The following is a 25,747-nucleotide window of genomic DNA, read 5'->3' on the forward strand; positions in this document are numbered from 1 at the left end:
GGGACCGGGACCGGGACCGGGGTCGGGGTCGGGACCTTGTGCGGGGGGAAGGCGGCACCGGCACCGGCAGCGGGATCGGGGTCGGGACCGGGACCGGCACCGGGATCGGGATCGGGACCGGGACCTTGTGCGGGGAAAAGGGGAGACGGAGTCCGGAGCGCCCGGGCTGAGGGAGCGCCGTGCTAGGGTACGCCGGGAAGCTTCCGGGGATCAGCGGGACCGGGATGCACCTCGGGGCAGCGGCGAGAGGCTCTGGGGTGATAGGGGTCGGGATGCACCTCGGGGCAGCGGCGAGAGGCTCTGGGGTGATAGGGGTCGGGATGCACCTCGGGGCAGCGGCGAGAGGCCCTGGGGTGATAGGGGTCGGGATGCACCTCGGGGCAGCGGCGAGAGGCGCTCGGTGATAGGGGCTGGGATGCACCTCGGGGCAGCGGCGAGAGGCCCTGGGGGGCCATGGGCCGGGCTGGGACTGGCATTCGCCCCGGAGGTGTCGGGGGAGGGCTGGCGCTCTCCGGCATCCCCTGCTCACCAGAGCTGCTCCTGCAGGTCTGTGCCGGAGGCTGACAGCAGATCCCGACCCCGCGGAGGGTCCTGCCCGGCGCCACCATGGGCAAGAAAAGCAAACTGGGCAAGAGCCGGAGGGATAAGTTCTACCACCTGGCCAAGGAGACAGGTGAGCAGCCTGCCCGCCGGTGTGGCACGGGGCTGGCCGCAGCCCCTGCCGGTAGCCCCGGGAACCTGTGACCCCGGCAGTCTCACCCCGTGGCTCTCCCTGGCAGTCTCACCCCGTGGCTCCTCTCGCTGGCAGTCTCACCCCGTGGCTCTCTCCCTGGCAGTCTCACCCTGTGGCTCCTCTCCCTGGCAGTCTCACCCCGTGGCTCCTCTCCCTGGCAGTCTCACCCCGTGGCTCTCTCCCTGGCAGTCTCACCCCGTGGCTCTCCCTGGCAGTCTCACCCCGTGGCTCTCTCCCTGCCACTCTCACCCCGTGGCTCTCTCCCTGCCACTCTCACCCCGTGGCTCTCTCCCTGGCAGTCTCACCCCGTGGCCCTTCCCCATGGCAGTCTCACCCCGTGGCTCCTCTCCCTGGCAGCCTCAGCCTGTGGCTCCTCTCCCTGGCAGCCTGCAGCCTGTGGCTCTCTCCCTGGCAGCCTGCAGCCTGTGGCTCTCTCCCTGGCAGCCTGCAGCCTGTGGCTCCTCTCCCCGCAGGGTTCCGCTCCCGCTCCTCCTTCAAGCTGCTGCAGCTCAATCGGAAGTTCCAGTTCCTGCAGCAGGCTCGGGCACTGCTGGACCTCTGTGCAGCCCCCGGTGGGTGGTGAGTGGTTGGTCAGGGCCCTGAGTGCCAGCCTGGTGCCACCATCTGCTCTGGGACATAGCACCAGTGTCTCGTGTGGGCTCTGTCCTTGTGGCTCTCTGCTCAACGCCTCAGATGACCCCACAGGATCACAGGGGTTGGAAGGGACCCGAGGAGGTCAGACCCTCAGCAGCACAGTTTGAGGCTGAAGAGCTCTCCTGGGGTCCTGCTGTAGCCTTGTTCCTCTCTGTCCTTCCTAGGCTGCAAGTGGCTTCCAAATTCATGCCAGTTTCCAGCCTGATCATTGGTGAGTGATGGGACACAGCAGGAGCAGGCTGGGGACAGGAACCTCCACTGTTATCTCTGCAGTTCCCTGGGCTGGGGGATCCTGGTGGAAGAGGGGGGGTGGGGAAGCCACGAGGGATGAGCTGGAGCCCCATTTTGAGGGGTCAGAGAATCACAGAATGCATTGGGGTGGAAGGGAGCCTCAAAGGTCATCTTGTCCAACTGCCCACCCCCACCCAAAGCAGGGACACCTGCAGCCAGCTTGGGGTTGTGGTGCTGATGTTTCTTCCTCACACCAGGGGTGGACCTGGTCCCCATCAAGCCCATTCCCAACGTGGTGACACTGCAGGAGGACATCACCACTGAGAAGTGTCGGCAGGTAGGAAGCTGCCAGCCCTGCCTCACCTGCTGGCCTGGCTCACATAGGCACAGGCACAGCCAGGCTGGCACAGCCCCTCAGGGGCACCAAGTCCAACCTAGAGCCCTGTCCTGCAAGGTTCACCTTAAACCATAGCCCCAAGCACCACAGCCAAACCACCCTGACACACAGCCAGGCTGGGGCACTCCAGCACCTCCCTGGGCAGCTCATTCCAGTCCCTGACCACTCTCTTCTGATGTCCAATCTAAACCTCCCCAGCCTCAGCCTGAGGCCATTCCCCCTTGGTCTGTCTCCACTCACCTGTGAGCAGAGCCCAGCAGCAGCCTCTCCACAGTGTCCCTCCAGGTAGCTGCAGGCAGCAATGAGCTCTGCCCTCAGCCTCCTCTGTTTCACTCTACCCATCCCCAGCTCCCTCAGTCACTCCTCAGCAGATTTATTCTCCAGGCCCTTCACAGTTTCCTTGCCCTCCTCTGGACCTGCTCCAGCACCTCCACAGCTCTCTTGTACTGCAGTGCCCCAAACTGAACCCAGCACTCGAGCTGTGGCCTCACCAGAGCTGAGCCCAAGGGCACAAACACCTCCTGCTGCTGCTGGCCACAGCATTTTGAAGCCAAGCCAGAGTGCCATTGGCATTGGCTGCCTGGGCACATTTGTGACTCCTGTTCAGCTGCCAGGGCACACTGCTGGCTCCCACTCAGCTGCCAGGGCACACTGCTGGCTCCCATTCAGCTGCCTGGGCACACTGCTGGCTCCCACTCAGCTGCCAGGGCACACTGCTGGCTCCCACTCAGCTGCCTGGGCACTGCTGGCTCCCACGCAGCTGCCAGGGCACACTGCTGGCTCCCACTCAGCTGCCTGGGCACACTGCTGGCTCCCACTCAGCTGCCTGGGCACACTGCTGGCTCCCACTCAGCTGCCTGGGCACACTGCTGGCTCACATTCAGCTGCCAGGGCACACTGCTGGCTCCTATTCAGCTGCCAGGGCACACTGCTGGCTCACATTCAGCTGCCAGGGCACACTGCTGGCTCCCCCTCAGCTGCCAGGGCACACTGCTGGCTCCCCCTCAGCTGCCAGGGCACACTGCTGGCTCCCACTCAGCTGCCTGGGCACACTGCTGGCTCCTATTCAGCTGCTGTCTACTACAACCCTCAGACCTCTTTCTGCCAGGCAGCCTTGCCAGGCTCTGACCAGGGCTGTTTGTCACAGGGGTGGGCATGGCCCTGCCAACTCAGCTGCATCCAGGTTGGATGAGACCTTGAGCAGCCTGTTCCAGCAGGAGGTGTCCCTGCCTATGGCAAGGGGTTGGAACTGGCTGATTTTTGAGCTCCCATTCTATGGTGTGACTTGGGTGGCATGGAGGCAGGAAGCTGAGCTGAGCTGATGTGGACAAGGAGGTGCTGCCTGGGGTGGCTCTGGCAGAGGGCTTGGCACAACAAACTCCTGCACCCACCCCTCAGGCCCTGCGCAAGGAGCTGCAGACCTGGAAGGTGGACGTGGTGCTGAACGATGGAGCACCCAACGTGGGAGCCAGCTGGGTGCACGATGCCTATTCCCAGGGTGAGACCTGCCAGGGGTTGGGGGAGTTGTTGCTGTGCTCTGCAGGGCTACAGCAGGGCACTGTGCAAGGCAGAGTGGCAGTGATGTGCCCCCGCCGAGCTGGGCGCTGAGCGCGGTGACAGCTCCTGACTGCTTTTCTTCCTCTCTTCCAGCCAACCTGACCCTGATGGCTTTGAAACTGGCTTGTGAGTTCCTCTGCAAAGGTGGCTGGTTCATCACCAAGGTCTTTCGTTCCCGAGACTACCAACCCCTCCTCTGGATCTTCCAGCAGTTCTTCCAGAAGGTTCAAGCCACCAAGCCCCAAGCCTCTCGCAATGAGTCCGCTGAGATCTTCGTGGTGTGCCAGGGTGAGCAGCTTGGGGAGGGGAGAATGCAGCTGCTGGAGTGAGGCTGGGAGTGAAAAGAGTCATAGATGGGTTTAGGTTGGAAGGGATCTCAAAGCTCAGCCAGTTCCAAGCTCTCTGCCATAGGCAGGGACAGCTCCTGCTAGAATAGGTTGCTTAAGGTTCTCATCTAGACTGGTCCTGAACACCTCCAGGGAGGTTGTGGAGCACAGAAGCACCCAATGTGCTTCTGTGCTCCACAACCTCCCTGGCAAACCTGTGCCAGGCTCTCACCACTCTCAACCTGTGCCAGTCTCTCACCACCTTCAACCTGTGCCAGTCTCTCACCACCTTCAACCTGTGCCAGGCTCTCCCCACCCTCAACCTCTGCCAGGCTCTCACCACCTTCAACCTGTGCCAGTCTCTCACCACCCTCAACCTGTGCCACTCTCTTCCCACCCTCACTGCAAACAACTTCTTCCTAACATCCACTTTCAGTCTCCCCTCTGCCACTCCAAACCCATTCCTCCTCCTCCTGCCATTCCCAGCCCTTGTCAATAGTCCCTCCCCAGCCCTCCTGCAGCCCCTTTCAGATCCTGCAAGGCCACTCCAAGGTCTCCTGGATGTCTTCTCTTCTCCAGGCTGCAGAGCCCCAAACTCTCTCAGCTTGTCCTCAGAACAGAGCTGCTGCAGCCCTTTGATCTCTTGAGATCTCTTCTGATCCATTCCATGGCTCTGATCCTCTCCAGCCTTTCTAGAAGAGGTCATGGGGCTGGTAGAAGCTTTGGTGTGGGATCCTTCAGGTCCTCACCTCTCAGCCAAGGCATTCCCCACCCCAGGTACTCTGCAGCCCTCTGAGCATCACCAAAGTCCACTGACAACTCTTGATTCCTTCACCTCAGGTTATCAAGCTCCAGACAAAATTGACACCAAGTTCTTTGACCCAAAATATGCTTTCAAGGAGGTGGAGGTTCAGGCTAAATCTGTCAGTGAGCTGATCAGCAAGAAGAAGCCAAAGGTAAGAGCAAGACCAAATGCACATGAATTGGCCTGGGGATTGGGGGCAAAGAGATTGAAATGGGACAGAGCTGCTCAGGTGTATGAAAGGCCTGGGGACTGGGGGCAAAGAGATTGAAATGGGACAGAGCTGCTCAGGGGTATGAAAGGCCTGGAGACTGGGGGCAAAGAGATTGAAACAGGACAGAGCTGCTCAGGGGTATGAAAGGCCTGGAGACTGGGGGCAAAGAGATTGAAATGGGCAAAGCTGCTCAGGAAAATGAAGGGCCTGGAGCATGGGAAGGGATGGAAGAGCCATTGTGGGGGAGGTTTGCAGCCTTGGGAGGTGGCACAGTGCTGGGGAAATGCTGAGGGAGGCTCTTTAGCTTGGAGGAGCCTGGGAGTTGCCCTCATTGCTGTTGATGTGTGGGGAGGACAGGACCAGGCTGTGCTCAGGGCTGTGCAGTGACAGGACAGGGGGCAGTGGGTGCCAGCTGGAGCAGAGGAGGTGCCACAGGAACGTGAGGAGAAACTTCTTCACTGTGAAGCTGCTGGAGCAGGCTGCCCAGAACAGGCTGTGGAGTCTCCTCTGGAGACATTCCAAACCCACCTGGATGTGTTCCTGTGTGAGCTGCTGCTCTGGCAGGAGGGTTGGACTCTCTGCAGAGGTCCCTCCCAAGCCCCCAACGTTCTGTGCTTCTGTGTGGAGTGGTGATAGAAGTTGTGAGGCTGGGGCTGGGTTGGTGAAGCCCTCCCTGCAACTGCTGCCTGCTGGCTTTGTGTCTCTGTCAGGTGTCTTTGGCACACAGGATGCTAAAGGCCTGTGTCAGGTGGTCTCAGCTGGGCATGGAACTTGACAAGCCTTGATCAGTGTCACCTCTCTTGAGTCTGAGGTGGGCTTGGGTGGAGCTGGCAGGTGGGGGCTGCCCTCTTCCCTGAGTTGTGAGCCAGCAGTGTGCCCAGGTGGGCAGCAGAGCCAATGGCATCTTGGGCTGGCTCAGGAGCAGTGTGGGCAGCAGGACAAGGGAGGTTCTTGTGCCCCTGTGCTCAGCACTGCTCAGGCCACACCTTGAGTGCTGTGTCCAGTTCTGGGCTCCTCCATTGCAGAGAGATGTTGAGGTGCTGGAAGGTGTTGAGAGAAGGGCAGCAAGGCTGGGGAGGGGCCTGGAGCACAGCCCTGTGAGGAGAGGCTGAGGGAGCTGGGGGGGTGCAGCCTGCAGCAGAGGAGGCTCAGGGCAGAGCTCATTGCTGCCTGCAGCTGCCTGCAGGGAGGCTGTAGCCAGGTGGGGTTGGGCTCTTCTCAGACAACCAGCACCAGAAGAAGGGGACACAGCCTCAAGTTGTGCCAGGGGAGATCTAGGCTGGATGTGAGGAGGAAGTTGTTGTCAGAGAGACTGATTGGCATTGGAATGGGCTGCCCAGGGAGGTGGTGGAGGCACCAACCCTGGAGGTGTTCAAGAAGAGCCTGGCTGAGGCACTTAGTGCCATGGTCTGGTTGACTGGCTAGGGCTGGGTGCTAGGTTGGGCTGGATGATCTTGGAGGTCTCTTCCAACCTGCTTGGTTCTATGATTCTGTGTGGGCACCTTTAGGTGGCTTTTGCAGCGAGACAAGTTCCAGGAGATCACTGAGCCTTTAGAGGTGGCTGAGGCTGCTTCTGTGCCTTGCTGGGCCTCACACAGCTCCTTCACAGGGGTGATCTTATTGCTGTCTACAATTACCTGAAGGGGCATTGTAGCCAGGTGGGGGGTGGCCTCTTCTCCCAGGTAACCAGCAATAGAACAAGGGGACACAGTCTCAAGGTGTGCTGGGGTAGGTATGGGCTGGATATTAGGAGGAAGTTGTTGTCAGAGAGAGTGATTGGCATTGGAATGGGCTGCCCAGGGAGGTGGTGGAGGCACCATCCTTGGAGGTCTTCAAGCAAAGCCTGGCTGAGGCACTTAGTGCCATGGTCTGGTTGATTGGATAGGGCTGGGTGCTAGGTTGGACTGGATGAGCTTGGAGCTCTCTTCCAACCTGGTTGATTCTATGGTTCTCTGATTCCTCCTGCAGGCAGAAGGCTATGCAGATGGAGACACAACTCTCTACCACCGCTTCACCCTGATGGACTTCCTCAAGGCTCCCAACCCTGTCGACTTCCTCTCCAAGGCCAACGAGGTAAGCGCCCGAAGCCAGGCTCTACCTTGGTGTGTCAGGAGCACAGAGGGCTGAAAAGAGGGAGCCAACTGCCCCAGCAGTGGCCAGGGCAGGAGCTCAGGGGCTCAAGACCTCAGCCCTTTCCCCCTGCTGTGTGCAGATCACGCTGGGGGACGGTGAGCTGGAGAACCACAGCTCCACCACCGAGGAGCTGCGGCAGTGCTGCAAGGACATCCGCGTGCTGGGGCGCAAGGAGCTCAGGTACTGGGGGGGCACTGGGACAGGAGGCTGTTGGGGGGGGAGCTGGTAGGTGTCTGGGTGGGTGTCTGACAGCTCTGCCTCTCTGCACAGGGCCCTGCTGAACTGGAGGACGAAGCTGCGGCGTTTCTTGGCCAAGAAGCTGAAGGAGCAGGCGAAGGAGCTGGAGATCAAGTAGGAACAGCAGAGCTGCCCCTGAGTGCCAGCAGTGGGGGGGGGGGGGGGCTGGAAAGCAGGCAAAGCAGGCTCAGCTCCTTCCTTTTGCCAGCCTGAGCTCGGGTGAGGAGGAGGAAGGCAGAGAGGAGGAGGAGAAGAAGGAGAACAAGACATCAGCAAAAGCTGCAGCTGATGAGAAGACGAAAGAGGAAGAGGAGGAGGTAGAGCTGGCGTTGGCAGAGATGAAGGCCAAGGAACTGGCAGAATTGAAGAGGTAAAAAGGAGGCTGAGGGAGCAGAGGATCAGTAGAGCCACGGGGGGGCTTCAGCCACGGGCACACAAAGGTGGTGGTGTCAGAGCCTCTGCCCACAGCAAGTGGCTTTGTGGGGTTGGGACCCTCGCAGCTGCTTGCTTCTCTGGGCAGGTGAAACAGCAGCCTGAGGACCCCTCACAGAGGAGCCAGCAGCACTGCTGAGGGAGCTCTGGCACTGCTGTGACAATGGATGAGCTGCTGGGATGGGGGGGGGGGGGGGGTAGGGGGAGTGGGACAGGATAAGCTCATCCCTTGCTGGCTCCTCCAGGAAGAAGAAGAAGATCCTGAGGGAGCAGCGGAAGCAGCGTGAGCGTGTGGAGCTGAAGATGGACCTGCCTGGGGTCTCCATCGCTGAGGATGGTGACACCAGCATGTTCTCCCTCCGCACCATCCACAGGACCCCGGTGTGTGGGGCAGGGGGAGGGGCAGGCTCCCACAGCCACCGAGGCAGGGGCAGCGGCAGCCTGAGGTCTGCAGCTTCCTGACTCATCTCTCTCACCTTGCAGCTGCTGAACGAGGTGACCCGGGGGGATATGGCATCAGCTGATGCCCTCCTGGAGATGGGACCTGGAGATGATGACATTTACATCTCAGACCATGAAGGGGAGGATGATGTGTCCCTGGCCAGTGATCTGGACCCCGAGGAGCTGGTTGAGATCGAGGCTCGTCAGCGCCGGCTGGAGCGGGAGAGGAGAGAGCAGAGGGCTAAGAGGTGAGGGCCAGAGAGGCCTCCCTGCTGCAGGCCCAGCAGTGGTTGTGGCTGGGGAGCACTGATCCTGCTGCTCTTTGTCCCAGTGGGAAGGTTAAGCAGAAGGAAGAGGAGAAGGAGGAGGTAGAAGAGAATCCCCTGCTGGTGCCCCTGGAGGAGAAGTCAGTGCTGGAGGAGCGGCAGGCCAGCATGTGGTTTGGGAAGGTGGGCACCCCTGTGCCAGCCATGGCAGGGCACCCTGCAGCCCCCTGCCCTCTGTCCTCTCACCCTTGGCACAGCTCTGCCTCATGTGCTCCGACCCTCAGCCCTGCCCCATGTCCCCTGAGCTACAGCTCAGCTCTGCCCTGTGTCCCCTGAGCTACAGCTCAGCTCTGCCCTGTGTCCCCTGACCTACAGCTCAGCTCTGCCCTGTGTCCCCTGAGCTACAGCTCAGCTCTGCCCTGTGTCCCCTGACCCTCAGCCCTGCCCCATGTCCCCTGACCTACAGCTCAGCCCTGCCCTGTGTCCCCTGACTACAGCTCAGCTCTGCCCTGTGTCCCCTGACCCTCAGCTCTGCCCTGTGTCCCCTGACCTACAGCTCAGCTCTGCCCTGTGTCCCCTGACCTACAGCTCAGCCCTGCCCTGTGTCCCCTGACCTACAGCTCAGCTCTGTCCTGTGTCCCCTGACCCTCAGCTCTGCCCTGTGTCCCCTGACCTACAGCTCAGCTCTGCCCTGTGTCCCCTGACCCTCAGCTCTGCCCTGTGTCCCCTGACCTACAGCTCAGCTCTGCCCTGTGTCCCCTGACCTACAGCTCAGCTCTGCCCTGTGTCCCCTGACCTACAGCTCAGCTCTGCCCTGTGTCCCCTGAGCTACAGCTCAGCTCTGCCCTGTGTCCCCTGACCCTCAGCCCTGCCCCATGTCCCCTGACCTACAGCTCAGCCCTGCCCTGTGTCCCCTGACTACAGCTCAGCTCTGCCCTGTGTCCCCTGACCCTCAGCTCTGCCCTGTGTCCCCTGACCTACAGGTCAGCCCTGCCCTGTGTCCCCTGACTACAGCTCAGCTCTGCCCTGTGTCCCCTGAGCTACAGCTCAGCTCTGCCCTGTGTCCCCTGAGCTACAGCTCAGCTCTGCCCTGTGTCCCCTGACCCTCAGCTCTGCCCTGTGTCCCCTGACCTGCAGCTCAGCCCTGCCCTGTGTCCCCTGACCTGCAGCTCAGCCCTGCCCTTTGTCCCCTGACCTACAGCTCAGCCCTGCCCCATGTCCCCTCAACCTCAGCTCTGCCCTGTGTCCCACTCTGCCCTGTGTCCCCTGACTCTCAGCTCTGCCCTGTATCCCCTGACCCCATCTCTGCCCTGTGTCCCCTGACCCTCAGCTCTTCCATATGTCCTCTCACCCTTGACTCAACTCTGCCCTGTGTCCCCTGACCCCATCTCTGCCCTGTGTCCCCTGACCTGCTGCTCTCTGTCCCCAGGACGCCTTTGCAGGCCTCGAGGATGATGCAGATGAGGAGGTGGAGCTGGGGCAGTCCCAGCTGCTGGCTGAGAGACAACGAGAGTCTAAGAGAGGTTTGGCTGGGGCTGCACTGCTGGGGCTGGGGGCACAGGTACAGCCCCAGGGCCCAGTCTGGGGCACTGAGACAGACCACGATGGGATGCAGCTCTCAGATCTCCAGGGGCTGTCTCTGTCTCCAGCCTGTGTAGTTACAGACTTAAGGAGCTGGCATCAGGGTAGTATTGGAAGAGACCTTAAAGCTCTTCCAGCACCAACCCCCTGCCATGGGCAAGGGCACCTCCCACCAGCACAGAGTGCTCAAGGCCTCATCCAGCCTGGCCTTGAACACCTTCAGGGAGGGAACATCCACAGCCTCTCTGGGCAACCTGTGCCAGTCTCTCCCCACCCTCACGGGGAGCACTTTCTTCTTTAATCTAAATCTTTCCTCCCTGAGTTTGAAATGGGATGAGATTGAACAAGGCCAGTGCAGGGTTCTGTACTTTGGCCACAACAACCCCAGGCAGCACTGCAGGCTGGGGCCAGAGTGGCTGAGAGCAGGCAGGCAGAGAGGGAGCTGGGGGTGCTGGGAGAGAGGAGCTGCAGAGGAGGCAGCAGTGCCCAGGTGGGCAGCAGAGCCAATGGCATCCTGGGCTGGCTCAGGAGCAGTGTGGGCAGCAGGACAAGGGAGGTTCTTGTGCCCCTGTGCTCAGCACTGCTCAGGCCACCCCTGGAGTGCTGTGTCCAGTGCTGGGCTCCTCCATTGCAGAGAGATGTTGAGGTGCTGGAAGGTGTTGAGAGAAGGGCAGCAAGGCTGGGGAGGGGCCTGGAGCACAGCCCTGTGAGGAGAGGCTGAGGGAGCTGGGGGGGTGCAGCCTGCAGCAGAGGAGGCTCAGGGCAGAGCTGATTGCTGCCTGCAGCTGCCTGCAGGGAGGCTGTAGCCAGGTGGGGTTGGGCTCTGCTGCCAGGCAGCCAGCAACAGAAGAAGGGGACACAGCCTGAAGCTGTGCCAGGGCAGGTCTAGGATGGATGTGAGGAGGAAGTTGTTGTCAGAGAGAGTGATTGGCACTGGAATGGGCTGCCCAGGGAGGTGGTGGAGTGGCTGTGGCTGGAGGTGTTGCAGCCAAGCCTGGCTGGGGCACTTAGTGCCATGGTGTGGTTGGTTGGACAGGGCTGGGTGCTAGGTTGGGCTGGCTGAGCTTGGAGCTCTCTTCCAACCTGCTTCATTCTATGAACCCATCAGCCCTTGTCCTGTCACCACACTCCTGAGAGTGAGTCCCTGTCCATCTTTCCTGTAGGCCCCCTTTAAGTACTGGAAGGCCACTGGAAGGTCTCCCCAGGGACAGCCCCGAGGTGCCCCCATGCTGCTCTCCATCCCTTCACCCCACAGCCTGCCTTGATGGCAGGAATTGCCCAGGTGCAGGACATTGCCCTTGGCCTCACTGAACCTCACAAGGTTCATCTCTAGAGGGATGACCTGCAGCAGAGCCTCCCTCAAGCCTTTTCTCACCCAGTGGCTCCTGTTCCCTAGACAAAGCCACCAGGCAAGGGCAGGAGAAAGCAGCCCAGGAGCAAGGTGCAGCTCAGCCCCCACCGGCTGCGGACACCAAACCCACCCCTGGTGAGGCGCAGGAGGAGCAGAGCAGCGATGATGACAGCAGCAGCGATGAGGAGAGGTGAGGGCTGGTGTGGGGACAGTGGTCTGGATCTCCTCCCTCAGCTCCTCAGTGCTGGAGAGCTGGAGGTGAGCCCTGCCCACTCATGTCCACAGGCCACTGCTGCCAGCTGGGAAGAAGCGGGGCCGGGTGGAGCCCTGCGGCTTCGAGGTGGTACCCATTGTGGACCCGGGTGAGTGGAGTCCCTTTCTTGGGGACAAGAGGCAGGCTTAGCCCATGTTCTGGGGGCTGGCAGAGCTGCTGCATCTCAGGCTGCTTGCAGATGGTGCAATCTGATGTGTCCCTGTCCCTGCAGTGAAGAGGGCTCGGGTCCTGGATGCTGAGGGCCTGGCGCTTGGCTCCGTCATCGCCACCTCCAAGAAGGCCAGGAGGGACCTGATTGATGACTCCTTCAACAGGTACCTGCAGCTGGAGGGGCAGCAGCATTCAGCCTCCCAAAAGCAGACTCTTAGATGCCAGGTGGGAAGGGAGCTGAGGGATCAGCAGGTTTGGTGATGACACCAAGCTGTGTGGTGCTCTGGACTCGCTCGAGGGCAGGGATGGCAGCCAGAAGGATCTTGAACAGGCTTGAGAAATGGGCCAGTGCCAGCTGCAGGAGGTTCAGCAAGTCACAGGGCAAGGTCCTGCAGATGGGTCAGGCCAGCCCCAGGCACACATCCAGGCTGGATGCAGAATGGGTTGAGAGAAGCCCTGAAGAAAGAGACTTGGGGGTGTTGGGTGCTGAGCAGCTCCCCAGGAGCCAGCAGTGCCCTCCTGCAGCCCCCAGGGCAGCTGTGTGCTGGGATGCAGCCAGAGCAGTGTGGGCAGCAGGGCAGGAGAGGGGATTCTGCCCCTGGGCTCTGCTCTGACCTCACCTCCAGTCCTGCCTCTGGTTCTGCTGTCCCCAGCAGGAGGAGGGCACAGAGCTGCTGGAGTGAGGCCAGAAGAGGCCACAAAGATGAGCCAAGGGCTGGAGCAGCTCTGCTGTGAGCACAGGCTGAGGGAGCTGGGGGGGTGCAGCCTGGAGAGGAGAAGGCTCCAGGGGGACCTCAGAGCTGCTGCCAGTGCCTGAAGGGACCCTGCAGGAAGGCTGCAGAGAGACTTTTGCTGAGGGTATCTGGAGCCAGGCCAAGGGGGAATGGTTTGGAGCTGAAGCAGAGCAGGCTGAGAGTGGAGCTGAGGAAGAAGTTCTGCAATGTGAGGCTGGTGAGATCCTGGCACAGTTTGCCCAGGGAGGCTGTGGCTGCCTCCTCCTTAGAGTCATTCAAGGCCAGGTTGGAGGAAGGCCCTTGAGCAGCTGAGTCTAGCTGAGAGGTGTCCCTGGCCATGGTGGGGAGGTTGCAGCAGCTGACCATAGAATGGTTTAGGTTGGAAGGGACCTCAAAGCTCAGCCAGGGGACATAGGCAGGGACAGAGCAGGTCACTCAAGACCTCATCCAACCTGGTCCTGAACATCTCCAGGGAGGTGGTGGAGCACAGAAGCACCCAATGTGATCTTCGATCACATTGGGTGCTTCTGTGCTCCACCACCTCCCTGAGCAACCTGTGCCAGGGTCTCCCCACCCTCAACCTGTGCCAGTGCAGAGCTCCTGCACCCCTCTGATCTCTTGAGGTCTCTCCTATGGCTCTGATCCTCTCCAACCTTTCTCCTCCGAGAGGTCGCGCACGGGCGGTAGAAGTTTCGGCTGTGGGATCCTTTCAGGTGCTCACCTCTCAACCAAGCCATTCCCCACCTCAGGTACTCCTACAACGAGGAGGAGGATGAGCTGCCAGAGTGGTTCACCGAGGAGGAGAAGCAGCACAGGCGCAAGCAGGTGCCTGTGGACAAGCAGACAGTGGAGGCTTACCGGCAGCGCTGGCGCGAGATCAACGCTCGCCCCATCAAGAAGGTGGCAGAGGCCAAGGCTCGCAAGAAGAGGAGGGTGAGTGGCCTGTGGGCACGGAGAACCTCTCTGTTCCCCACCCCTCCTCCTCATCCCAGCTGCTCCATCCCTTCCCCACCCTCCCCTTGTCCCCACAGATGCTGAAGAAGATGGAGCAGATGAAGAAGAAGGCAGAGTCGGTGGTGAACACTGTGGACATCTCCGAGAGGGAGAAGGTGGCACAGCTGCGGCGGTGAGTGGGGGAAGCTGAGAGCCTGAGGCTTTGTCTTGGGCTGCTGCATGGCCAAGAAGGTCAATAGCATCTTGGTTTGGATCAGCAAGAGTGTGGCCAGCAGGAGCAGGGAAGTGACTGTCCCGTTGGACAGTGGTCAGGCTGCACCTCAGCTTGTTCCGTTTTGGGCCTCTCGCTCCAAGGATGTTGAGCTGGAGTGGGTCTGGGGAAGGGGATGGAGAACAGGGCTGGGGGTGGAGGAGCAGCTGAGGGAGCTGGGAGTGGAGGAGCAGCTGAGGGAGCTGGAGGTGGAGGAGCAGCTGAGGGAGCTGGGGGTGGAGGAGCAGCTAAAGGAGCTGGGAGTGGAGGAGCAGCTGAGGGAGCTGGGGGTGGAGGAGCAGCTGAGGGAGATGGAAGTGGAGGAGCAGCTGAGGGAGCTGGGGGTGGAGGAGCAGCTGAGGGAGATGAGGGTGGAGGAGCAGCTGAGGGAGCTGGGAGTGGAGGAGCAGCTAAAGGAGCTGGGGGGTGGAGGAGCAGCTGAGGGAGCTGGGAGTGGAGGAGCAGCTGAGGGAGCTGGGGGTGGAGGAGCAAATGAGGGAGCTGGGGGTGGAGGAGCAGCTAAAGGAGCTGGGAGTGGAGGAGCAGCTGAGGGAGCTGGGGGTGGAGGAGCAGCTGAGGGAGATGGAAGTGGAGGAGCAGCTGAGGGAGCTGGGAGTGGAGGAGCAGCTGAGGGAGCTGGGAGTGGAGGAGCAGCTAAAGGAGCTGGGGGGTGGAGGAGCAGCTGAGGGAGCTGGGGGTGGAGGAGCAGCTAAAGGAGCTGGGGGTGGAGGAGCAGCTGAGGGAGCTGGGAGTGAAGGAGCAGCTGAGGGAGCTGGGAGTGGAGGAGCAGCTGAGGGAAATGAGGGTGGAGGAGCAGCTGAGGGAAATGAGGGTGGAGGAGCAGCTGAAGGAGCTGGGAGTGGAGGAGCAGCTGAGGGAAATGAGGGTGGAGGAGCAGCTGAAGGAGCTGGAGGTGGAGGAGCAGCTGAAGGAGCTGGGAGTGGAGGAGCAGCTGAAGGAGCTGGGAGTGGAGGAGCAGCTGAGGGAGCTGGGGGTGGAGGAGCAGCTGAGGGAGCTGGGAGTGGAGGAGCAGCTGAGGGAGCTGGGAGTGGAGGAACAAATGAGGGAGCTGGGAGTGGAGGAGCAGCTGAGGGAGCTGGGAGTGGAGGAGCAGCTGAGGGAGCTGGGTGAGACCTTGGCATAGGTTGAGGGTGATGAGAGCCTGGCACAGGTTGAAGATGCTGAGACCCAGGCACAGGTTTGCCAGGGAGGTGCTCAGGACCAGGCTGGATGAGGCCCTTGAGCAACCTCTTCTAGTGGGAGCTGTCCCTGCCTGCAAGAGCTTCGAGATCCCTTCCAACCCTAAACCCTTCTGCTCTTCTCCCTCAGCATCTACAAGAAGGCAGGGCTGGCCAAGGAGAAGCGGCAGGTGACCTACCTGGTGGCCAAGAAGGGGGTGGGACCCCGTGTACGCCGCCCCCCTGGCGTCAAGGGACAGTTCAAGGTGGTGGACAGCCGCCTGAAGAAGGATGTGAGGGCTCAGAAGCGCAAGGAGCAGCAGCAGAAGAAGCGCCGCAAGTGATGCCTGCTCCTCCGGCTGCCACGGAGGGGCAGTGCTGGCTCCTGGCTTTAGCTCACTCTGCCCTCAAGGGGAGCTTGATGTGCCTTGGTGTGACTTTGCCTCCTGTCCTCCGGGGAGGGTTTAGGTGGCTCCTTCTGGGCTTGCTGTGTGGCTGCAGCTATCTCCTTGCAGCTGCTGGGAGACTCTTGACCAAAGATCCAGACTGGTCCTTGCTGTCCCCAGACAAGACAGGTGGTGGTGGCTCAGGGGGGGCACAGCTCCCTGAGCTGTTTTCTGTCACCAGGATCTGGGGATTGTGGGTGCTGAGCCCAGATGGGTGTTGAGGAGAGAGCAAGAAAGACCCAAGAGAAGAACTGTGCTGAAGCAAATGATTTATTTAGACCCAGGGAGGAACAAGGCTTCTCTCCATCCACAAGTGGTGGCTGTGGAAGTGTCACAAGTGACACAAGTGAAAGTGTCTGCAGGTCCTTTTTGGTGACAGGGCCCAGAGAGGGGGCTGGAGGTAACACTGTGGCTCCCAGGGAGAGCAAGAGGGGTGAGTGGTGGTGGGGTCTGCTGGGGAAGGCCCAGTGGGACTGACTGGAGGGCTCTTGGTCCTGTTCTGGTGCCTCTAGGGTGGGCAGAAGCCAGACCTGGTGCCCCAAAATTCCCTCGTGGTGGAAGGGACAAGGGAGAGGATGCACTGAGGAGGTGCTCAGCCAAACCAAATGTGCCTGGCAGGGGCTTGCAGCACTGGAAAAGCTCTGCCTGTGGGTCTGCATCAGCCGCTGGGCTCTGGTGTGCATAGGACCACAATGAGACCAGAAGGTGGCCAAGACCATCGTATTGGTAGTTTGTCCACTTCAGGTGGCCCTGAGGAGGATCAGAGCTGTGGTCAGGAGGGGAGCAGGGGCCATTGGTCACCCCAGTCCCCGCTGGCTCAGCTGCCAGGCTTCAGGCTTGCAGCACTGGAAAAGCTCTGCCTGTGGGTCTGCATCAGCCCCTGGGCTCTGGTGTGCCCGTGAGCACAGTGAGACGAGGAGGGGGCCAGTTCCACCTCAGGTAGAGCTCTTCTGTTTGCCAGGGGAGGAGGGTGAGAGTTAGCCTAGGGCCAGTGCACCTGGGACAAAATGACTCTTGGCTCACCAGTGTGGTTAGAAGGTCACTCTCTGCTTTAGTTCCACATTGCACTGAGTTCTGTGCCTTCTGGCAAGAGATGTGCACAGCTAACTTAGCCTAAGGTCGGTGCATGTGGAAGGTACCTGCTTGGTCCTCCCCCCCCCCAGGCATGATCCAGATAGGTCACAGTCCCACAGGGTCAGCCCCTGGGCAGGCTAACCCGACCCCCTCGGGCTGGCTAACTCTGCCCACATGCAGCTGGCACTCCACCCCCTGCAGCTGCATGTGGGGTGCTGTTATTTACCACCTAGTATGGACTCAAGGACACTTCCCAGCACAGGTGCTCATATTGGTCCATTCATCTCCTCTGAGCACAGGTAACTCCTCAAAATGGGACTTCGAAGGTGGCCAAGCCCATCGTAGTGGGTATGTGGTCTTTGGGACATCTGCCCCTGTGGAGGGTCAGAGCCCTGGTCAGGAGGGGAGCAGGGACCATTGGTCACCCCAGTCCCCGCTGGCTCAGCTGCCAGGCTTCAGGCTTGCAGCACTGGAAAAGCTCTGCCTGTGGGTCTGCATCAGCCCCTGGGCTCTGGTGTCCCTGGGGCATGGGTGCCTGTGAGCACAGTGAGACGAGGAGGTGGCCAGTTCCAGCTCAGGGAGAGCTTTTCCGTTTGCCGGGGGAGGAGGGTGAGAGTTGAGAGTTAGGCTAGGCACGGATTTTCGGAGGTGGCCAACCCCATCGAATCCCAGAGCCGTGCCACGAACCAGAGCCCTGCCCAAAACCAGAGCCCTGCCCCAAACCAGAGCCCTGCCCCAAACCAGAGCCCTGCCCCAAGCCTGAGCCCTGCCCCAAACCAGAGCCCTGCCCAAAACCAGAGCCCTGCCCAAAACCAGAGCCCTGCCCAAAACCTGAGCCCTGCCCCAAACCTGAGCCCTGCCCCAAACCTGAGCCCTGCCCCAAACCTGAGCCCTGCCTAAAACCAAAGCCCTGCCCCAAACCTGAGCCCTGCCCTTTTGGTTGTCCTGGCACCAAGCTCTGCCCTTCTGCTTCTGGCGAGTTCGAGCTCTGCCCTTTTGGTAGTACTGAGGACATCTCCAGGACATCTGCCCCTGTGGAGGGTCAGAGCTGTGGTCAGGAGGGGAGCAGGGACCATTGGTCACCCCAGTCCTTGCTGGCTCAGCTGCCAGGCTTCAGGCTGTGCTAGAGGTTTTCCAGCTCCTGACCATCAGCCTCTCCAGAATGAGATGTGGGAGTGAGAGTTGCCCCTCCTTGCCCAGCCACACTCATGGCTGTTCCCTGTCCCCCACCCAAGGGAGCTCCATCCCGGGGAGCTCAGTGTCTCATCTCCCAAGTGACCCCAAACCCATGGCTGGGCAGCTCTGTAAGGTGCACAAGGAGAAGGTCAGGTCTCATGGAGGGGCTGGGGGCTCTCAAAGAGGCTCAGCACCCCATAGCCTGCAGGCTGGGGTCCTCCCTGCTCTGCAGTCCCCATGGCTCTGGCCAGCAAGTCCCCATGGATCCATCCAGGACTCTGGGGTCTTGGCTGAGCTCCTCCACCCCCCACCTGCTGCCCTTCTCCTGGGCCCAGGGGCTCAGAGCCCAGATTGGCCTTTCAGGGTTGGTGGGTCCCCTATCAAGGTGCCAGTGGTGGGGTGGTCCTGCCAGGCTCAGCCCCTACCTGATCTGCAGGGAGCACTGTAGGCAGCATCCGTGCGGTCATCTGCAAGGGGAAGGGTGGTGACAAAGGGGCTGGGGGGAGGCTGGGGGCCAAGGGGCTGGGGGGGGCCATGGGGGTGGGGGGAGAGTGGGGGTCAAGGAGCTGAGGTGAGGGTGCTGGCAGTGGGGGTGGAGGGAGGGTGGGGGCCAAGGGGCTGGGGTGAGGGTGCTGGCCATAGGGGTGGGGGGAGAGTGGGGGTCAAGGGGCTGAGGTGAGGGTGCTGGCCATGGGGGTGGAGGGAGGGTGGGGGCCAAGGAGCTGAGGTGAGAGTGCTGGCCATGGGGGTGGGGGGAGGCTGGGGGCCAAGGGGCTAGAGGGGAGAGTGGGGACCAAGGGGCTGGGGGGACGGTGGTGGCCATGGGGCTGGTGGGGAGAGTGGGGGTCAAGGGGCTCAGGGTGAGCTTGTCCCATTGAGGAACAAACCTCATCAGTGTCAAGAGGCAGCTCAGCCTGACACCCCCTGAGCAACTGGGGAGGCAGCAGGGCCAGGAACCCCAAGGCCACGTCCCCAGTGGGTCTGACCTGTCCCCAGTGGCTCTGAGCTGCCCCCAGTGGGTCTGACCTGTCCCCAGTGGCTCTGAGCTGCCCCCAGTGGGTCTGACCTGCTCCCAGTGGGTCTGAGCTGTCCCCAGTGGGTCTGACCTGCTCCCAGTGGGTCTGACCTGTCCCCAGTGGGTCTGAGCTGCCCCCAGTGGCTCTGAGCTGTCCCCAGTGGCTCTGAGCTGCCCCCAGTGGCTCTGAGCTGCCCCCAGTGGGTCTGACATGCTCCCAGTGGCTCTGAGCTGTCCCCAGTGGCTCTGAGCTGTCCCCAGTGGCTCTGAGCTGCCCCCAGTGGCTCTGACCTGTCTCGTAGTAGTCGTACAGCGTCACTGTGGCTGGCTGCAGGTTCTTCACTGGGAAGTCCTGCGTGGCGACGAAGCTGAAGGTCTGCTCCTCCTTAGTCAGCTGCAGAGGTCACCCGGGGGTGAGGTGCAGCCAGCGGTGCTGGGGCAGCATCCTCAGACCCCAGCACGTTGAGTCCTGCTGCTGTCCCCTTGGCCCATCTCACCTGGTCCAGGTAAATCGTCACCTGGTCGGGCTGCACCTCCACCTTCTTCACCAGCTGCTGCTTCTTCAGCTGGAGGGACACAGCTCAGGATGGGCTACAGCTGCTCAGGGGGTGCCCCAAGCAGCTGTCCCTGCATGTCCTGCTGCCCCCGGGGGGCAGGGACTCAGGGCAGGGTAGGTGCCCTGGCAGGGCAGAGGGATCTCAGGTGCCCCAAGCAACTGTCCCTGCATGTCCTGCTGCCCCCGGGGGGCAGGGACTCAGGGCAGGGTAGGTGCCCTGGCAGGGTAGAGCCATCTCGGGTGCCTCAAGCAGCTGTCCCTGCATGTCCTGCTGCCCCAGGGGGGCAGGGACTCAGGGCAGGGTAGGTGCCCTGGCAGGGCAGAGGGATTTCGGGTGCCTCAAGCAGCTGTCCCTGCATGTCCTGCTGCCCCCGGGGGGCAGGGACTCAGGGCAGGGTGGGTGCCCTGGCAGGGTAGAGCCATCTCAGGTGCCCCAAGCAAGTGTCCCTGCATGTCCTGCTGCCCCCGGGGGGCAGGGACTCAGGGCAGGGTGGGTGCCCTGGCAGGGCAGAGGGATCTCAGGTGCCCCAAGCAAGTGTCCCTCCCATGTCCTGCTCCCCCAGGGGGGCAGGGACTCGGGGCAGGGTAGGTGCCCTGGCAGGGTAGAGGCATCTCAGGTGCCCCAAGCAACTGTCCCTGCATGTCCTGCTGCCCCCGGGGGGCAGGGACTCAGGGCAGGGTAGGTGCCCTGGCAGGGTAGAGGCATCTCAGGTGCCCCAAGCAGCTGTCTCTTTATGTCCTGCTGCCTCGGGGGGGGGGGGGGGGGGGGGGCAGGGACTCAGGGCAGGGTAGGTGCCCTGGCAGGGCAGAGGCATCTCAGGTGCCCCAAGCAAGTGTCCCTGCATGTCCTGCTGCCCCAGGGGGGCAGGGACTCAGGGCAGGGTAGGTGCCCTGGCAGGGCAGAGGCATCTCAGGTGCCCCAAGCAACTGTCCCTGCATGTCCTGCTGCCCCTGGGGGGCAGGGACTCAGGGCAGGGTAGGTGCCCTGGCAGGGCAGAGGGGTCTCAGAAGCAGTGTGGCCTCCTCACCTCCATCACTGACTCCTTGTCCGGGATGTAGCCAGACGGCAGCCTGGCCTCGATCACAGCCATGTTGGTGCTGGGACGCTCCCCGGTGTACCTGCAAGAGCAGAGCGCCAGGGGGACTTTGGGCTCTGCCCTCCCTCCTGGGCTGTTCCCAGTCCCCGCAAGCCCAGGGGGCAGCCCCTACCGTGCCCGCAGGAGCAGCTGGAAGCGAGCATGGGCGTCCCTAGAGCACGTCTTGGGCTTTGTCTCCACGTGGAGGTGCAAGGTCCCCGGGCTGGGAGGGGGTGGCACGTTGTACCTGAGGGTCACCTGCGGGACACGGGAGGCTTAGAGCCGCCAAGCAGGGCATCACGCGGGGACGGCAGCCCTGGACCCTACCCACCTGCAGCAGGGCACAGCCCTGCCCGCGGCCTCGCACCCTGTAGGTGCCTGGCAGCTGGTGCAGAGCCGCCTGCTGCAGCACCAGCCGAGTGCTGTTGTGCAGCTCGAAGTGCTGCCTGGTGCCCGTCGGGGCCGTCACTGTCACCACGAAGTCGCCGTTGTCGCCGTAGGTCAGGGCAGCGTACTTGGCCAGGGCTTGCAGGGCCACCACCGTGTCCTGGGTGTGGAGAGGGACCTCGAGCAGCCTGCTCCGGGGGCAGCTGCCCCTGCCCGTGCCAGGGAGCTGCGGCTGGGGGGGGGCTTGAAGGTCCCTTCCACCCCCAGCCGTGCCGCGATGGCATGGAAGCGCTGAGCTGGGGGCGCCCCAGCTTAGAGGAGTCACAGAGGGGGGAGGTGTGGGGAGCAGCCCCCTGGAGCCCACGGCCGGTACCTGCGTGGAGGCAAAGCCCCCGTAGGGGTTCCGCTGCCTGCTGAGCCAGCGAACGATTTGGGCCGCGGTGCCCAGGTCGGCAGAGGACACCTGGGGCTGGCTGAGGTAAGCCAGGAGGACGTAAGCAGTGATCTCCACCTCCGCCGGGGCGGCAGAAGCCCAGGAGGACTGCGAGGAGGGCAGAGCCTTCCCCTTCCTCTGCCAGTGCAGCTGCCCCTCTGGGAGACAAGGAGGATGGAGCTCAAGCCCCTGCTCCGGGGTTCCCAAAGAGCTGACGGTGCCGTGGGGTGAGCCGGGCAGAGGGTGGCACTGCCCAGAGGGTGGCACTGCCCAGAGGGTGGCACTGCCCGCGCTGGGCGCTACCTGCGCTGATGTTGTGCTCGGCCAGGCTCTTCAGCAGGGCTTGCTGCTGCTCCCGGCGCCCTGCCAGCCCCAGCACGTAGGCGAGCAGCGCCTGCGTGTAGAGGTCGTCGGTGGTCGAGTCCTCCAGGCACTGCAGGGCTAAGCTCACCGTCGGGTCCTGGCGTGGCAGCGGAGTCAGGAGGCAGCCCACGGGCATGGGCACCGCGCAGGGCGCCCGGCTCTGCCCAGGAAGACTAATAGCTGCTAGCCCAGCTGGGCTAGGAGGTGGCCCGCATCAGCCAAACTCCCTGCCCCAGCAGCCCCCACCCCCGGGGATCATCCTCACCGTCGGGGCCAGCCCCAGCTCCAGCATGGCAGCGGTGACATAGGCTGACAGCGACAGCTCGTCCGAGACACCGCCCTGCGCAGGGGACAGCGGCAGACAGGTCCGGCCGTGCCGTGCCACGGGGACACGGCGGGGCCGGTGTGCCCTCGGATGGGGTCTGTGTGCCCTCGGATGGGGTCCCTGTGCCCTCAGGTGGGGTCTGTGTGCCCTCAGGTGGGGTCTGTGTGCCCTCGGGTGGGGTCTGTGTGCCCTCAGGTGAGGTCTGTGTGCCCTCAGGTGGGGTCTGTATGCCCTCGGGTGGGGTCCCTGTGCCCTCAGGTGGGGTCTGTGTGCCCTCGGGTAGGGTCTGTGTGCCCTCGGGTGGGGTCTCTGTGTCCTCAGGTGGGGTCTGTGTGTCCTCGGGTGGGGTCTGTGTGCCCTCGGGTGGGGTCTGTATGCCCTCGGTGGGGTCTGTGTGCCTTCGGGTGGGGTCTGTGTGCCCTCGGGTGGCGTCTGTATGCCCTCAGGTGCTGGTGCCCTACCTGCAGAGCGTTGTGGAAGAGCTTCCCCACGCTGCGGAAGCAGCCCTGCGGCTGCTGCTGCTCCTGCAGCCAGCGCTGTGCATCCTCGATGTGCCGCTCCTCGATGGCCACATAGGCTCGGGCTTGCCCGAAGGACTTGAGCACGAAAGCTGTGAGCCTGCGAGCCAGAGACAGGGCTGAGGGCTGCCACACACCAGGGCTGGGCTGTGCTGGGTGGCAGCAGGAGGCCTGGCACTGCCAGTCCCTGATGGGGTTCATGGATTGCAGCAGGCTCTTAGAGCCCATCCTGTCCATCCCCCCTGCGCTCAGCAGGGACAGCTCCAACCGGAGCAGGCTGCCCAGGGCCACAGCCAGTCTGATCCTGAATGTCTTCAGGGATGGAGCCTCAACCACATCCCTGGGCAGCCTGTGCCAGAGTCTCCCCATCTTCACAGTGCAGAACTCCCTCCTGAAGTCCAGCCTAACTCTGCCCTGCTCCACTCTCAAACCATTGCCCTCATCCTATCCCCACAGGCCCTTCTGAACAGTCCCTCCCCAGCCTGCCTGGAGCTCCCCTTCAGACACTGAAATGCAGCTCTGAGGTCTCCCTGCAGCCTTCTCTTCCCCAGGCTGAACAGCTCCAACCCTCCCAGCCTGTCCCCGCAGCAGAGCTGCTCCAGCCCTCTGCTCATCTCTGTGGCCTCCTCTGGACCCACTCCATCAGGTCCACATCTGTCTTGTGTTTGGGGTCCCAGGGCTGCATCCCACTGCCCCAGCCCTGTGTGGTCTCACCAGGTGTTGCCTACTCCATCACTCTCCCCAAAGGCACTGTAGGAGCCATCTCTGTGCTTGTAGAGCAGCTCTCGCTGGTACCCTGCAGGGAGGAGGTGGGCATCAGGCTGTGCCCGGTGCTCTTCACACCCTGGGCCACCTGGAGCAGCCTGGAGCCCAGAGCCACCCCTGGCTGGGGGGGGGGGTGGGGAGCAGGTAGAAAATGGAGAGGGAGTCTATGGGGTACTGATGTCCCTCAGCAGCAGTGCTGGGGGGTGGGCAGGGGAGGGCGCTGGGGGCTGTCACCGCTCTGCAGGAAGCTCTGGGCCTTGGCACGGAGGTCGGGGTGCAGCTGCCTGCTCTTCTCCAGGTACTGCTGGATGTAGATGTTGGGGGCGAAGTGAACCATGTTCTGCTCGCCGCAGCCAGAGGGCATGGCCAGCAGGCGGCCCAGGTTCTGCAGGGCGTTGCCCATGATGTCACCTGTGCCAGCAGGACCAGAGGAACAGCATCGTCACCTGTGCCCCCCCCTGCCGCCGGCACCCTGTGTCACCTCCCTCCCATCTCGGCTCTGGTGGTCCCAGCTCCTGCTGAGCTTGGAGCTCTGCTCCCTGCCTGGGCCTGTCCCTTACCCATCACAGTGACCTGAGCTCGCTCGGAGCCTTCCAAGGTATCTGCAGGAACCTCCAGGGAGACTTCTTCAGTGGCTGTGGGGATGGAGGGCAGTGACAGCAGGGATGCCCCAGCTCCTCCTGGCCTGGCACGGCCGCACCTTTGCCCAACCCCCTTCCTGCTCCGACCTTCGATGGACTCAGGGCAGCATCTCAGCTGGGAGCTCCTAGGGACCCTTGTCCCTGGCTCCTCTGGCACAGTGGTCCTTGTGACCAGTGGCCAAGCATCCCTGCCCCATGTGCCTGTGGCACTGCCACACCCCCAGGCTGGTCCTACCTTCCTGGCAGAGCAGGGAGTTGTGTGCCTTCTCCACCAGGATCCCTCCAGGCTGTAGGGAAGCAGCAGCAGAGTTGGTCAGGAGGAAGCACCAACCACATCCCCCTGCTCCCCAGGGCCACGCCTGCAGCTCCAGCTCCGGGATGGGTCTGTCCCACTCCCGACCCTCCCCCTGCACCCCAAGGGCTGCTCAGATCCCAAACCCATCCCACTCTGCTCCTCCATGCCTGACCTTCACCAGCAAAGTCTTTATCAGGGTGTCCACAGCACCCTGGGCTGGCACCACGGGCAGCTCATTGCCGCAGAGCTCAGCGGAGCTGAGGGCCTCGGTGCTGATGGTGATGTTCACCTCCCCTGCAGATGGAAGTGAGCTCCTCAGTCCCCACAAAGCCCTCCCCAGCCCACGCCACAGCCCCACAGGCTCGCATCAGCTGTGGGGCTTCGTGTAGGGCTGGCTGGGTTGGGATGGGGGTCCCCAGGTTGAGGATTGGTGCTGGGAGGCAGAGAGGAAGGTGAAACCGGAGCGCAGGGGAGCTCAGGTGGCACTGCACTTGCTCCTGTCCTCCCTGCCCACCCCATCCTCTGCGGGGGTCCCCAGGCAGCAGGTCAGGACCCCTGGAGCTCCATACCCAGGCTGGTGGCTCTCATGTCCCAGTGGAAGGTCCTGGCCTCGTGTGCACAGACGCAGCTGCTGTACTCCCCCTCTGCCTTCGCCGACACCTCCAGCTCCGGCGACTCCCCCAGCCTCACCTGGACCTGCCAGGCCCCCACCACAGCTCCATCAGCCCCTGCCAGCCCCTGCCAGCCCCAGGGCCCCCTCCCCAGCCCCACTCACCCGCAGGCACTGCTTCAGGTAGTTGAAGACTGTGGCCACCAGGGTGAAGGCTTCCTGGCGCACCACGGAGTAGGGCAGTGCCAGCTCCACGAAGAAGGGCTTGAAGGCTCTCAGGGTGGTGGCAGGAGCCAGCCCCAAGCCCAGTGCAGACGTGCAGAACATGCCAGCTTCCCAGGTGGTGATGGTGTCGGGCACTGTCACTGCCAGCTCCGCGGAGCCGCTCTCCCTGCAGGATGGAGAACACCCTGAGGCCACCCTGCCACCTGCCCCCCCGAGCTGCTGCGCTGCCCAGCCAGGCTGGCACTCTCACTGTGGCCCAAGGAGCTGTGCTGAGGTCCTTAACCTCTCTCCATGTGGGAAGGCAGGTGTGGAGAGAGGACCAGCCCCATGGCTGCCTTCCTCGCTCACCCCACAGGGACCAGGTCCCACAGCCAGGTCTCTGGGAAGTAGCTCCGGGGTGCTGGGGGCTTTTGGGGGACAGCATGGTCATGGTCTAAGTCCCAGTTCCTGCTTGCTTCTGGAGCAGAACCTGCCAGAGGTGAGCTCAGGATGCTTAAACGGTCCCCTGGGAAAGGCAGAGCAGGAGTCAGAGCCCAGAGCTCTCTGCAGCTCAGCTGGACCTTGCCTGCAGGCAGCACGAAGGTGGCCAAAAGCCTTTTCCCCATCCTCTCCCATCCCTGTGATGCTGAGTGGGTTTCCAGGATGGCTCCAAGTCCTCATGAGGACACAGGAGTGGCCACCAGTGCTCTGCTTTTTCCTCCTGAGAGGGTTTGGTGGAGCAAACAAGCTGAAGGCCATGCTGACCTCTGGGACCTAGGAGCCCAGGCCAGCCAGGGATCCTCTCCTTGCAGTCATCACCAGTCCTGGCGTTGGTGAAAAGCTTCAGCACTGCACCCTGTGAAGAAGAGAAGAGCTTTGGCCACCTCTGACAGCCAGCAGGAGGAAGGTCCCCACCCCAGCTTCACACAGCCACGGGGTGCAGAGGGCACCAGGGGGAGAACAGAAGA

The 25,747-nt window shown here is 62.5% G+C and overlaps 2 protein-coding genes across 4 annotated transcripts in view; one reads left to right on the top strand and one right to left on the bottom strand.

The window, feature by feature from the left end:
• On the top strand, window positions 1-16,056 carry FTSJ3 (FtsJ RNA 2'-O-methyltransferase 3). 3 transcript variants are annotated; one of them, XM_064174187.1, is made up of 22 exons: window positions 1-21; window positions 547-673; window positions 1,207-1,312; window positions 1,552-1,598; window positions 1,876-1,955; window positions 3,414-3,513; window positions 3,666-3,860; window positions 4,739-4,854; window positions 6,883-6,987; window positions 7,127-7,227; window positions 7,318-7,398; window positions 7,493-7,654; window positions 7,962-8,097; window positions 8,200-8,405; window positions 8,489-8,606; window positions 9,853-9,946; window positions 11,401-11,545; window positions 11,641-11,717; window positions 11,841-11,943; window positions 13,263-13,446; window positions 13,545-13,639; window positions 15,047-16,056. In XM_064174187.1, exons 2-22 carry the CDS (start codon window positions 607-609, stop codon window positions 15,237-15,239), a joined length of 2,511 nt encoding a protein of 836 aa, XP_064030257.1. In that variant the 5' UTR covers window positions 1-21; window positions 547-606; the 3' UTR covers window positions 15,240-16,056. The 3 variants fall into 3 exon arrangements, with proteins under 3 accessions (XP_064030257.1, XP_064030255.1, XP_064030256.1); XM_064174185.1 differs by having other exon boundaries at window positions 8-27; XM_064174186.1 differs by lacking the exon at window positions 1-21 and adding an exon at window positions 114-187.
• The window catches only part of LOC135191771 (alpha-2-macroglobulin-like protein 1), a 20,824-nt gene continuing 11,076 nt past the window's right edge, over window positions 16,000-25,747 (bottom strand). Inside the window, exons 18-38 of the mRNA XM_064174357.1 lie at window positions 25,541-25,635; window positions 25,149-25,292; window positions 24,741-24,966; window positions 24,535-24,661; window positions 24,138-24,259; window positions 23,906-23,957; window positions 23,590-23,664; window positions 23,264-23,440; window positions 22,979-23,060; window positions 22,208-22,364; window positions 21,687-21,761; window positions 21,362-21,518; window positions 20,999-21,216; window positions 20,570-20,785; window positions 20,372-20,496; window positions 20,191-20,281; window positions 19,104-19,172; window positions 18,898-19,000; window positions 18,017-18,058; window positions 17,229-17,447; window positions 16,000-16,091 (exon numbers count right to left, since the gene is read on the bottom strand). Of these exons, the coding sequence (XP_064030427.1) occupies window positions 16,000-16,091; window positions 17,229-17,447; window positions 18,017-18,058; window positions 18,898-19,000; window positions 19,104-19,172; window positions 20,191-20,281; window positions 20,372-20,496; window positions 20,570-20,785; window positions 20,999-21,216; window positions 21,362-21,518; window positions 21,687-21,761; window positions 22,208-22,364; window positions 22,979-23,060; window positions 23,264-23,440; window positions 23,590-23,664; window positions 23,906-23,957; window positions 24,138-24,259; window positions 24,535-24,661; window positions 24,741-24,966; window positions 25,149-25,292; window positions 25,541-25,635 (2,664 nt within the window). The remainder of the gene's footprint in view (window positions 16,092-17,228; window positions 17,448-18,016; window positions 18,059-18,897; window positions 19,001-19,103; window positions 19,173-20,190; window positions 20,282-20,371; window positions 20,497-20,569; window positions 20,786-20,998; window positions 21,217-21,361; window positions 21,519-21,686; window positions 21,762-22,207; window positions 22,365-22,978; window positions 23,061-23,263; window positions 23,441-23,589; window positions 23,665-23,905; window positions 23,958-24,137; window positions 24,260-24,534; window positions 24,662-24,740; window positions 24,967-25,148; window positions 25,293-25,540; window positions 25,636-25,747) is intronic.

The sequence above is a fragment of the Pogoniulus pusillus genome, chromosome 40 (assembly GCF_015220805.1).
Source record: "Pogoniulus pusillus isolate bPogPus1 chromosome 40, bPogPus1.pri, whole genome shotgun sequence".
NCBI classification, from domain to species: Eukaryota; Metazoa; Chordata; class Aves; order Piciformes; family Lybiidae; genus Pogoniulus; species Pogoniulus pusillus.